This window comes from Lepidochelys kempii, chromosome 9, assembly GCF_965140265.1.
Source record: "Lepidochelys kempii isolate rLepKem1 chromosome 9, rLepKem1.hap2, whole genome shotgun sequence".
Taxonomy (NCBI): Eukaryota; Metazoa; Chordata; order Testudines; family Cheloniidae; genus Lepidochelys; species Lepidochelys kempii.
In genome coordinates this window covers 5,383,223-5,395,237 of record NC_133264.1, presented here as the reverse complement: position 1 = coordinate 5,395,237, position 12,015 = coordinate 5,383,223, and the positions used below count along the sequence as shown (strand labels likewise).

General features: G+C 49.2%; 1 protein-coding gene across 1 annotated transcript; it reads left to right on the top strand.

The window, feature by feature from the left end:
- The first annotated feature begins 1,791 nt into the window (after positions 1-1,791).
- On the top strand, positions 1,792-7,528 carry LOC140917057 (receptor-transporting protein 1-like). Its single transcript, XM_073359068.1, is given in 3 exon segments — positions 1,792-2,091; positions 5,869-5,942; positions 5,945-7,528. Coding segments are annotated over 3 exon segments (684 nt in total). The 5' UTR covers positions 1,792-1,930; the 3' UTR covers positions 6,394-7,528.
- The last annotated feature ends 4,487 nt before the right edge of the window (positions 7,529-12,015 follow it).

Genomic DNA, 12,015 nt, shown 5'->3' with positions numbered 1-12,015 from the left:
AAAGCATCACATTTAAATTGAAATATCAGTGGAAGCAGGGGAGCTTCCCTCTCTGCTGAAGTGTGGAGTGACCCCTACACCCTTTGGGGAGGCAGGCGTTCACCCAGCAATTGCCCTGGTGCACAGATCTATCCTAGTACCTTCTAGTAGTATCTAGTAGGTAGTATCCTGCTACCTTCATTAGCAGGGGCAGCACCCCAGGGTCATTGCAAACCGTAGCCATTCAGTGGGAGTGTAACAGAAATCCCAGATGCCTGAGAGGAAGCTCTATGTCCATCCAACACTCAAAGCCTCCACAATCCCTCCAGCCTCAGCGCCTCAGTCCCGGGTTCGGGCACATTCTGAGGTGCAGGGCAGGCTGACGGGGCCACACCCCCTGGGCTTGCCCCGCCATCCCTCCCAGCTCTGGTTGGGCTGGGTTTGTCCAGCCAGCAGACGCCCTCTCCTGCAGCCTGGAATGGCAGACCCACTGTGACAGACGACTGTCACACCCACCCTCCAATCAGAGGAGAACTGGTAGTGGGATGTAGGGGAAGGATGTCCTGGCAGCTCTCTAGCCAGCCAAGGCTGGGGGTGTCAGGAGATGCTTCTCCTGCTTGCCCGTCCTTTAGCCAGTCACGGCTCCGGGGGCAGGGCTGGCCTTCACAGCACGGCTGCTGATCTGGGGGGTGGGGACTCCACAGATCCGTGGCACATCTACACCGCAATGGCTAAAGTCTGGAACTAAAGCTATTCGTTTAACAGCACGCTAAGGTCTATTAACCTCTCAGCTACTGGAGAACAAGTGAAGGCTCCCCACTGTGCATAGCATGTGTCTGCCCCATCACGCGCCACCAGCACAGGGAACCGTCATTCCCAGCGTCTGCCCCTCGGGCTGTATTCTCAATGCGTTCACCGCCTGATTACATTTGACCAGGCGTAAGTTCTTGACATAGCGACCACGATGGCTGGTGGTGGGATCACCATGCTTCCAAGGTTAGCTAGGAGTGTCTTGGTTTGATGGAGTAAGAGACATCAGCCCAGATAGTGCTCTGGGCTCGATACAACACGTGGGCATTCAGATGCAGAGCTGATGTAAGTGGAGGCAACTTATTGAGTTGAGGGAGTTGGAACCGCCAGAGGAGATGCTGAGGAACAACCACGGAACAAAGTTAGTAGCAGCAGCTCAGAACCGGAGGACTAAGTGACAGAATGGCCCAGTCCTGCAGGGCTGAGTGCTGGAGAAAGACTTCCCGGGAGGAGTTCTTGACCAGGGACTGGCTGACTGGTCCTGCTTCCATGGGTTTGTCCCATGTCTGTCCCATGTCAGCAGCCATGGGCAGTGAAGGAGCCCACCTTTAATCCAGATGTCATGACATTTGCATGCTGACACAATGACATGGGAAAAACCTAGGCCCTGGGTTGACGTCTGTGTCCCGTTTTCATTTCTGTCTGTCTCAGTATTCACATGGCCGCAGCTCAGCTGAATCTGAATGCCAATGTGGAAAACAAAGCCAATCCAGCTTTTTATTTGACAGGTTTCAGAGTAGCAGCCGTGTTAGTCTGTATTCGCAAAAAGAAAAGGAGTACTTGTGGCACCTTAGAGACTAACCAATTTATTTGAGCATAAGCTTTCGTGAGCTACAGCTCACTTCATCGGTTGCATTGTTGTGTGACTATTCACACACATCGTTTGGAGGCATTCACCCATCTCGGAAATACAGTCCTTATCGTATACCCCAGGCAGAAACTGGAGAACCAGATTGGCTTTGGAAACAAAACTCCTTTCAGTTTCATTTCTCACACATAGAGAAGTTATCCGGTATCTCTAGCAGGGAAGGAACTCAAATCCCCACCCTGCCGCTCAGCAGGTGATGAGATAGAAGTGGGAAGTAAACCATTGCAACTCCGTTTGTAACTCAGCGCAGTCCCCACACGAACATCAGGAGAGATGAAGAAGCTGAACATAGATTCCTGGAGAGAAATGTTTTATGAGAAGATAGAGGAGGTGAAGCCACAAGACAACTGGGACTTAAAGATGCAACAGAACCTTGATTACAATGACTTGGGACCTGGCTGGAAAAAATCACTGCAAGAACGTGCATTTGCCAGGTGAGGAGCAGCAGCTGATAGGGGCCGATACAGCAGCTGATACAACTGCCTCCTTAGTCATTGACAAATGATCTATTTTTTGTGAGGGATGCAGTGTGTGTATGGGGGCATAGTAGCATCCGTGTAATGGCTTTACTTATGCCTTGGAATGAACTATGCCTTTAAATGCATCCCCCGCTTTCAAAAATGTTTCCTTTTTTTAGAGGCGTTTGCCGTTTCAGCCACCACACGCCCCTGCCTCCCCCCGCCCCCGGTTTCTGCAAAAGCTGCTGCTACTCCTCCTGTTTTAGACGTGTAGTTTTTCGTTTGGGTTTTACAGTCTCTCTCTCTGACGCTACTTGAAAGTTGCTGGACACAGAGAGAGCACCAGGACAGCAACCCACGGCAGGGCTTAATTTGCAATGAAAGAGGCACTGGGGCCCGGCCTCGGCAAGCCGCAGCGCAGGTTAAGCACTGGCTGGGCGGTTGGAGAGCGGAGGCTGCCGGCCAGTCCCCCAGCTCTGAAGGCAGCGGTGTCGCCAGCAGCAGTGCAGAACAAGGATGGCCTGGCACGGTGTATTGCCACCCAGACTTCTGTGCTGCTGCGGGCGACGGGGCTGCCTTCGGAGCTGGGTGGCTGGAGCGTGTGGCCGGGAGCCCCGCGGCGCAGGGGCTATGGATTGCCGAGCCTAGAAGCGCTGGGGCTCAACCGCAGCAGGGCCCGGCACAAATTAAGGACTGTCCCCAGGGCCTAGTGATGAGGCGCTCCTTCTAATGCTCCAGTAGTTATGGCACTATCAAAAGGTTTGGGGGACCCGGGTTCAAGCCCCTGCCTGGCTAAATAGGTCTGAGGATCTGGGCCTTAGTCACTCTGTGCCTCAGTTTCCCATCTGTAAAATGGGGGTGAGAGCATTGCCCTGCCTCACGGGGGTCTTGTGAGTGTAAATGCTTTAAAGCTTGTGAGGTGCCCAGTTACTATGGTGACGAGAGCCAGATAAGTACCTTAGGCCAGTGGTTTTCAAACTTTTTTTCTGGCTACCCAGTTGAAGAAAATTGTTGATGCCTGTGATCCAGCGGAGCTGGGGATGAGGGGTTTGGGGTGTGGAAGGGCTCAGGGCTGGGGCAAAGGGTTGGAATGCAGCGGTGAGGGCTGCGGGATGGGTCTGGGGATGAGGGGTTTGGGGTGCAGGAGGGGACTCTGGGTTTGGGGAGGGCTCAGGACTGGGGCAGGGCTGCGGGAGGGGGTCAGGGCTCTGGGCTGGGGGTGCAGGCTTCAGGCTGGGGCCGGGGATGAGGGGTTTGGGGTGCAGGAGGGGGCTCTGGGTTTGGGGGGCTCAGGGCTGGGGCAGAGGGTTGGGGTGTGGGAGGGGGTCAGGGCTCTGGGATGGGGGTGCAGGCTTCAGGCTGGGGTCGGGGATGACGGGTTTGGGGTGCAGGAAGGGGCTACTGGTTGGGGGGGGCTCAGGGCTAGGGCAGGGGATTGGGGCACAGGATGGGGCACGGACTTACTTCGGGCGGCTCCTGGTCAGCAGGGCAGCAGCCTAAGGCAGGCTTCTTGCCTGTCCTGGCACTGCGGTTTGAAAACCATTGCCTTAGACAGAAATCAATAATTCCAAACACAGTCAGGTCTGATTCCTGCCTATGCAGCATTTAGCGCTGCTAGACACCATGGGCAGCACTGACTGACTGTCAAACCCTTGGTGCAATGTTGAAGTTATGGCTTAAACGCCTCCAAGACAAATACATTTCATAGAACCCGGGGGCAATTCTCTCGTCATATATAGTGAAACAAAGACCACCAGATCCTCGGCTCCTTTGGGTGTCCTGGAGCTAGGTCAATTTCCACCAGCTGAGGATTCGCTGATCAAGTAGATATGGTATGAATATGGATAACTGTATATCCAGTTGGCTGGCAGTCAGGTCAGTACCGCCCCAAGGGTATGTATTGTTGTGAAAGCCTCTGGTACACTTAGTGCTGGTGGAAGGTGCTGGACTGACATCGATGGTGCCTGATACAAGGCGCTTCTTCGGTTTTACCTCATTGTAGAAAGATTTGGGAGCAATGTGGTCTTGGGATGCATCAGGCGAGGTATTTCCAGTAGAGATAAGGAGGTTTTAGTACCGTTATACAAGGCACTGGTGAGACCTCACCTGGAATACTGTGTGCAGTTCTGGTCTCCCATGTTTAAGAAGGATGAATTCAAACTGGAACAGGTACAGAGAAGTGCTACTAGGATGATCCGAGGAATGGAAAACTTGTCTTATGAAAGGAGACTCAAGGAGCTTGGCTTGTTTAGCCTAACTAAAAGAAGGTTGAGGGGAGATATGATTGCTCTCTATAAATATATCAGAGGGATAAATACCAGAGAGGGAGAGGAATTATTTAAGCTCAGTACCAATGTGGACACAAGAACAAATGGATATAAACTGGCCACCAGGAAGTTTAGACTTGAAATTAGACGAAGGTTTCTAACCATCAGAGGAGTGAAGTTTTGGAATAGCCTTCCAAGGGAAGCAGTGGGGGCAAAAGATCTATCTGGCTTTAAGATTAAACTTGATAAGTTTATGGAGGAGATGGTATGATGGGATAACATGGTTTTGGTAATTAAATCTTCATGGTAAATATGCCTAATGGCCTGGGATGTGATGTTAGATGGGGTGGGATCTGAATTACCCAGGAAAGAATTTTCTGTAGTATCTGGCTGGTGAATCTTGCCCATATGCTCAGGGTTTAGCTGATCCCCATATTTGGGGTCAGGAAGGAATTTTCCTCCAGGGCAGATTGGAAGAGGCCCTGGAGGTTTTTCGCCTTCCTCTGTAGCATGGGGCACGGGTCACTTGCTGGAGGATTCTCTGCTCATTGAAGTCTTTAAACCACGATTTGAGGACTTCAGTAGCTCAGACATAGGTGAGAGGTTTTTCGCAGGAGTGGGTGGGTGAAATTCTGTGGCCTGCGTTGTGCAGGAGGTCAGACTAGATGATCATAATGGTCCCTTCTGACCTTAGTATCTATGAATCTATTTAGCTTAACAGAGAGAAGGCTAAGAGGTGACTTGATTACAGTCTATAACTATCTACATGGGGAACAAATATTTAATAATGGGCTTTCAATCTAGAAGAGAAAGGTCTAAGAGGACTCAATGGCTAGAAGTTGAAGCTAGAGAAATTCAGACTAGAAATAAGGTGTAAAATTTTAACACTGGGAGTAATTAACCATTGGAACAATTTACCAAGGGTCGTGGTGGATTCTTCCTCAGTGGCCATTTTAAAATCAGGACAGGATGTTTTTCTAAAAGCTCTGCTCTAGGAATTATTTTAGGGCAGTTCTCTGGCCTGAGTTACCCAGGAGGCCAGACGAGATGATCACAATGGTCCCTTTTGGCCTGAGAATCTATGAATCTGTAATTACACTGAAATGCGTTAAAAATAAGGCAAAGCAGTGGCGGACACAGCCGGTGAGCATTACACCTGCTTATACCAGATCCGAGGTTGGCCCCATGGCTTTGATTAGCCTTGAGTTTGGCAGCAGGCACTGCTGGTTGGTTGCTGTAATGGGATCTACAAACCCCATACTGAGCTTAGGCAGGGTGGGGAGTGGACCCCCTCCTGTCTGCAGGCAAGCAGCTCGACCACACCTACAGGCAGCTGCTGGAGCTGCCAATCATGGAGACACTTTTTTGGGGCGTGGGGGAGGTAATAGTTGCCTATATAAGACAAACCCTCTAATATCAGGATGGTCCCGATAATAGTGGGACATCTGGTCACGCTATGCATGATATATCTCTTTCCTCTTTTTAGCTTCCAGTGCTCATGGTGCCAGCATTTCTGGGCATCAGTTCAAGTGGTTATTCTGTTCCACATGTACCGGGACCTGCAAGGAGAAAAGGTTGCGTGAAGATGAGAGTCTTCAGACAAGAATGTTATGAGTGCTCCAAGGGTAAGTTAGAAGAGCCAGATTTCAAGGAGGAAAGCGTCCAGAGGGTCTTGGAGAACTTGGTCATCAGCATTAGGGAGAAATGCTATGGAGAGTACGTGGACCACACCCAGTTATCTGAGGTTACAGTGATAGGACAGCACTATGGACCACATCAGAGTGACCATTGTGAGGCTTGTCGGTTGGGAATACATCAGAGGCCCAAACGCTCAATGTATTATGGAAGACCCAAAGACACAGTGTACCATGGGACATCCAAAGACACAATGCCACCAGTTCAGCTCCCATCACACAATTTACCCCAAGACACGATTTGCTGCGTTTTCTGTACTATTTGCATTTTGATTTTTATTTATATGAGCAGTTGGATACCACAGCTAGTCAAATAGTGGGGGTAACCCCCCCCCGATTCATGAATAATTGCAAATATAGTCAGCTAGTTTGGTTTGCTCTGATTGGTGCATTTGTATTACTTATTTTACCTGAGTGTGTAAATAATTGCTGGGTATTCAAGAACATTTTTGAAAGTCCCCAAAAACTTCATGAATTCTGGTGGGAGTGATTCTGCATCTGAAAATTCCAACCAGAACTACATCATTCATCCCTCTCTTTCCTCTCGTTATTGTTCTCCGGTTTGAAAACTTCCAGTTGGCTAATCAAGGAGCAGAAACACTACCACCTGACTCAGGTGACCAACCACACACCAGGAGTAACAAATGGCTAAAACGAAGTTTGTGAATAGCCCCAGAGACTGAAATTATTTGTCTGGACTCTTTGGCAAATCCAAATAACCAACACGTTGGATCCATGAACCCAGAAAGGAGCTACTTTAATAATGAACATGATTTTTGACGACTGGTTCAGCTGGCTCTATCTGTTACCTTCCCGCTTTTTAAGGCATTTGACGTTGAAAATTGAACAACAGGAGAGAGACTGGATTTAGCAACTGAACTATTTGAGGAAAGATGGGCCAAAGGAGATGAGCTAATTCAAAAGAGAATCATAGCAATGTCATGCTGGAGGGGAAGTCAAGAGGTCATCTAGTCTACCCCCACCCCCTCCATGCTAAGGCAGGATAAAGTAAACCTAGACCATCTTGGATAGATGTTTGTCTACCCTACTTTTAAAACCCTTCAGTGATGGAGATTCCACAGCCTCACTTGGTAACCTGTTCCAGTGCCCAGCTGTCCCTAAAGTTTTTCCTGATATCCAACCTAAATCACCATTGCTGCCAACAAAACCCATTACTTGTTGTCCTACCCTCGGTGAACATGGAGAACAACTGATCACCGTCCCCTTGCCTTTGACATAGTTAAAGAGAGTTATCACATCCGCCCTCAGCCTCCTCTTCTCTAGACTAAACATGCCCAAAATTGTGGATGCAACTTTTACAAAGATGATACGGACCCCCAGTGCAACTCATAACACCGACGGCTTCGCTGCGATGCAGTCAATTACCTTCTGTGTTGCTCACCCTTCTTTCCTCTTGTGCAGGAAATGAATTGTTCCATCAATAATTTTGTGTCTCTTTCAAAAAAAGTGAGTAACTGAAAAAGCCAAAGTGATGGGAAGCTCCGTTGCTGTGTCTTTAAACGCCATAATGCAGGTTGGGTAGTCACAAAGCCACATGTGTAATGTTGTGGTTAACAGTGAAGCAACTCTTCGGTTTGCCCTTGAGACAGGTTGTTCCTGTTGACTAATATATGCTGACTAGCATACTTACATTAGATGCTGGTAATACCACCCGCAATACATGTTCCAAGCCTTTAAGCTTCTATATATTATTAAGCATTAATACAGCAGTTATATAGCCCAGATTGGCCTGTAACTTTACTATGATCCTGTTCACTTATGCTAAGTGTCCCATAACACCTCTCATTAGCTGAAATTAACCCTGGCTTAAGTAGATGTGCAAACTGTCGGGATCAGGACATGTGAGCATTGCCTCATAGCTAACGAGAGGGAGTTACCCTGACAAGCCTGTTTATCCTGGTACAGGCCTAAAGGGTGTCCTCATGCCCCTTAATACCTGGAATGCATGTGGTCAGAAGAACAAAAGATACACTATGGTACCAGGAACAAACAAGGTGAAAAGCTGATTAGTGATATCCAGTTTCAGGTGATGTACATACTAGCTTTCACTGGTAAATAAGTAGGGTATAAAAAGATGGCTTTAGGGATGTCACTTTGGGGCGCACACATGGCACGGGGCTGCTCTGCGGAGACTGGCATCATATAGAACCTTTCTCTAGACCATCTTAATAAACCTGAGTGACATTGATGGTTTAGTCTCTTGAGTAGATTTCATAATGAACCAAAGGGTGGTGAAGCGACTGACTAGACAATTTACCCACAGTTCTAAGGCTTCTTTTGTGGCCTGGGTTCAGTGGTTCCACTCTCTTGGCTGAGGGGGGTGGGCATTGGCGCACCCGTCACCAACTTCTTTACCAAATGAGGCAGGGGCTATCTAGCCTCATTCGCTTCTCAGGCCTGCTTCGTTCTCCAAGAACCACCTGTCTTGTGCACTGAAAGAAGCAGAGGTCCTGGGGAAAATATAGTGCCCGATCATGTAAATTACATTATCATAATTCATAGGCACAAGGGAGCTGAATTAAAGCTGCACAGGCGACCTTAGCGCTGGCATTTCCGGAGTTCAGGATGTTGCAATCAATGTTTTGAAGCTCCCGCTCTGGCCATCTCTCTTGTATCCCAAGTGCAGCGCTGACTCGGCTCAAGGAGGTGGGCATAGATAATCCTCGCTTGTAACCGTTCCCTGCTACAGGCAATCAGAGATGCTGCTGCATGGCCTTGCTTAGTGCAACTGTGCGGCGCTCCCACAACGCGCTCTTCTGGTGAGTTTCCTGCCCTCCCCCTGGCAGGCCCCCATTCCCACCCTCCCACCCCCCCTGTTAGGCTGGGTCTGAAAGGTAATCTCTGTCCTGAACCCAGAGGAGAGAGGCATCAAGCAAAGTAAAAAAAAAACGAGGAGTCCTTGTGGCACCTTAGAGACGAATACATTTATTTGGGCATAAGCTTTCGTGGGCCAAACCTTAAAACTAAAGCTTATGCCTTAGTCTCTAAGGTGCCACAAGGACTCCTTGGCTTTTTGCTTATACAGACTAACACGGCTGCCACTCTGAAACCTATCAACCAAAGTGTTGCCCTGAGCCTGTGCCTGCAGATGGCGCCCAGCACCCTTAGCCTGAGATTTTATTCCTCCCAGACAACACTTTAAACCACCCATTGCCTTTGGGTTACGACTGACTCAGGGACAGACTTAACCTAAAAACAGGAGGACTTGTGGCACCTTAGAGACTCACAAATGGATTTGAGCATAAGCTTTCGTGTGCTACATCTCACTTCATCGGATGCATTCACTTATGCTCAAATAAATGGGTTAGTCTCTAAGGTGCCAAAAGCCCTCCTTTTCTTTTTGCGGATACAGACTAACACGACTGCTACTCTGAGACTTAACCTAGAGAAGCCTGGTTCAGTTAAATCTCCACCCGGGGTCTGTGCTGTTGAAGTGCAAGGCAATGAATGTTACTTCTCTCATCTCAGTTTTGCCCCTTCTGCCTAACTGACCCCTACCAACCAAAGCCAAATAGAAATTAGTAAAATCGAAACAAATGTTAACCCTATCCCTGAGTTTTTGCCCTGAAAAGGGAGAAGTGCCATAAAATCCACTATGGACTTTGCTATTGGTATTGATGGTACTTGGAAAGTGATCGCATGTTGCGATGGTGGGCAGTAGTACAAAACTCAATTAGATAGCTAGATCCTCAGAAATATTCCTCGGGCCTTGCACAGAATCCAGCCTGAAGCAACTGAATCTGCAGTTAGTCAAACATATGGCTGGCCTAATTTAAAGGCTACCGAAATCTCATTGGGGCAACCAGGGTAGAGTCCCGAGCTCCGTGCTCCTCTGTATTTTACCTACTAGCCAGCCAAGGTATTTGAAAATTTCTGCTGGACTCTTTCAGCTGTGAGAAAGTTACTGTGACTGAGAGTTAATTATCCTGCTTGCTTTATACTAAACCCAGTGCACACCGTTGGGCATTCAAACTAAGCTGAATTCTTCTGTGACTCTGTCTTTCAAGCCAAAGTGGCCTTTTGGCTGCTAAAAAGTGGCCAGGGACTTCCCATGATTCCTGTGTTTGTTGACGCTGTTTCTTAGCTATTGAGCGTCAAAAATACACATCCACTGAAACATAACGGGCGAAAGTAACCCCTGATGATAGGCCACTGGCGCCAATGATTTCAGCTATTCCACTGCAACCAAGAGCACAAGCCAGCTCCATGTTGGCAGTGGGGACTTTTCTGAGGTTTTTTGTTGGGGAGGAGCAGCTGTGTTCCTTGTTTCCATGAATAACGTGTTTCCCGTTGCATTTGTGGGTGTGAATCGATGTCTCCTGAGCCCGTCCCGGTACACATGCACACTCACACAGACACTACACTCTCTCTCGCACATGGGCCGATTGTTCATGTTCGTGCAGATGAGACAGAAATGAAATGACACACTAAGAGCTCTGACGCAGGCCCCTGGCACCTGAGGCCCCTCTGGCTTTAGGAGACTCCCCGGAGTTCCTCAGTGGAAGAAGGGGCTTGGAGCAGATGCTGATTTCAGCCACGCTCACCTTCCATCCCCTCCTTTGCTGCACCAGGCACAGAGGGTGACCAAACGCCCCACCACTTGTGCTCCAGTGTTCATTCCCACTGGCGGGGAAAGGCCAGGAAAGCCCCACTCCCCAGTCCAGAGGTTTGGCTGCTGGAACAATGTCTGGGACTAAACGGCTCGGGGGGCTAGGCCCGGCCAGCCCCCTCGCCCAGAACAATACCGGGTGCTGTGCCTCAGATTCTCCATTCCAGTCAATAGGAGAGGGACGTCCACAGTCCCCAGGCAAAGCAGACCGCCCAGGGTTTTGCTCCAGCTCCGATGTCGTGGGGTTTGTGCTGCATCCCGTCCCCACCTTCTGAGGGGGCGGGGGGGTGGGGGGGGGAGTTTGGTAATGACAGCATTGCTTAGCGCTAGTTGTGATGCCCCTTGTCTCCGCTTGGAACGCCCTGTCTGTTCCAAAGAAACACCCCGACTGTTGGCTTCCAGTGTGCACCAGCCTCGAGTCTAATCACACCGTGCCCAGTGGCATTCCTGGGATGGGTGCTATCAAAACGTACCGACCCTCATTTTCTTTGCTAAAAAAATGTTTCTTCAGATAAAAAGGAGATTTTAAAAAACCTCCTGTTGTTGTAGCTTCTCTGCCACAGACTCCTGGTGTGACCTTGGCATGTCACTTACTCTCTCTGGGGAAAGGATGAAGATCGTTGCTTTGTCCCACTCTTTGTCTAGACTGCAAGCTCTTCAGCACAGGGCCTGGCTCTTGCTACGTGTTTGGACAGTTCCCAGCACAAACTAGAATACAGATGATTCAATTCTGAACTCAGCGGCAACAGCGGAAACCTAATCAACCCTTGCAGTGGTTTTCTGTCTAATTTAATCGGTCTGTCTGTAGGCATTTTTAGGGCAGTATCTTTGTGCCATTGACTTCATCTGAGTAACTCTGGTTTTACCCTGGTGTCCATGAGATCAGAATCTGGCTCTAAGTCCTTCCAACTCCCCCTTTTAAGATTCAACTCCCTTTGGCAAATGTCCCAGGAAAGGAATTTGGTTTCTTTTGAAGTAAAGCTTTCATCCCCTCCTGCTCAAGAATCTCCCATAGTCATTCCCTTTCTTCTTCCTTGACTGAATTTACACGATAATAGAGGTGGAGATCCAGAGCTGAATTTTGCAGCAGAGCCATGCCGTTAACCAGCTCCTCCGCTATGGTCGAGGAACACAGTTACAGCTTGTGTGTGTGTGCGCACGCAAGGGTCAGTTACTGCCCCGGGGATCAGCTGGCTATTCCCCCTAGGCCAGCAGCATGGCAGGGTGGGATAGCAAGCGCACACTCAGGTTCTCCTCCTGAGGCTAGGTCTGGAGTAGCCCAGCGTAGTGCCCTGTATCCCAGCTTCTC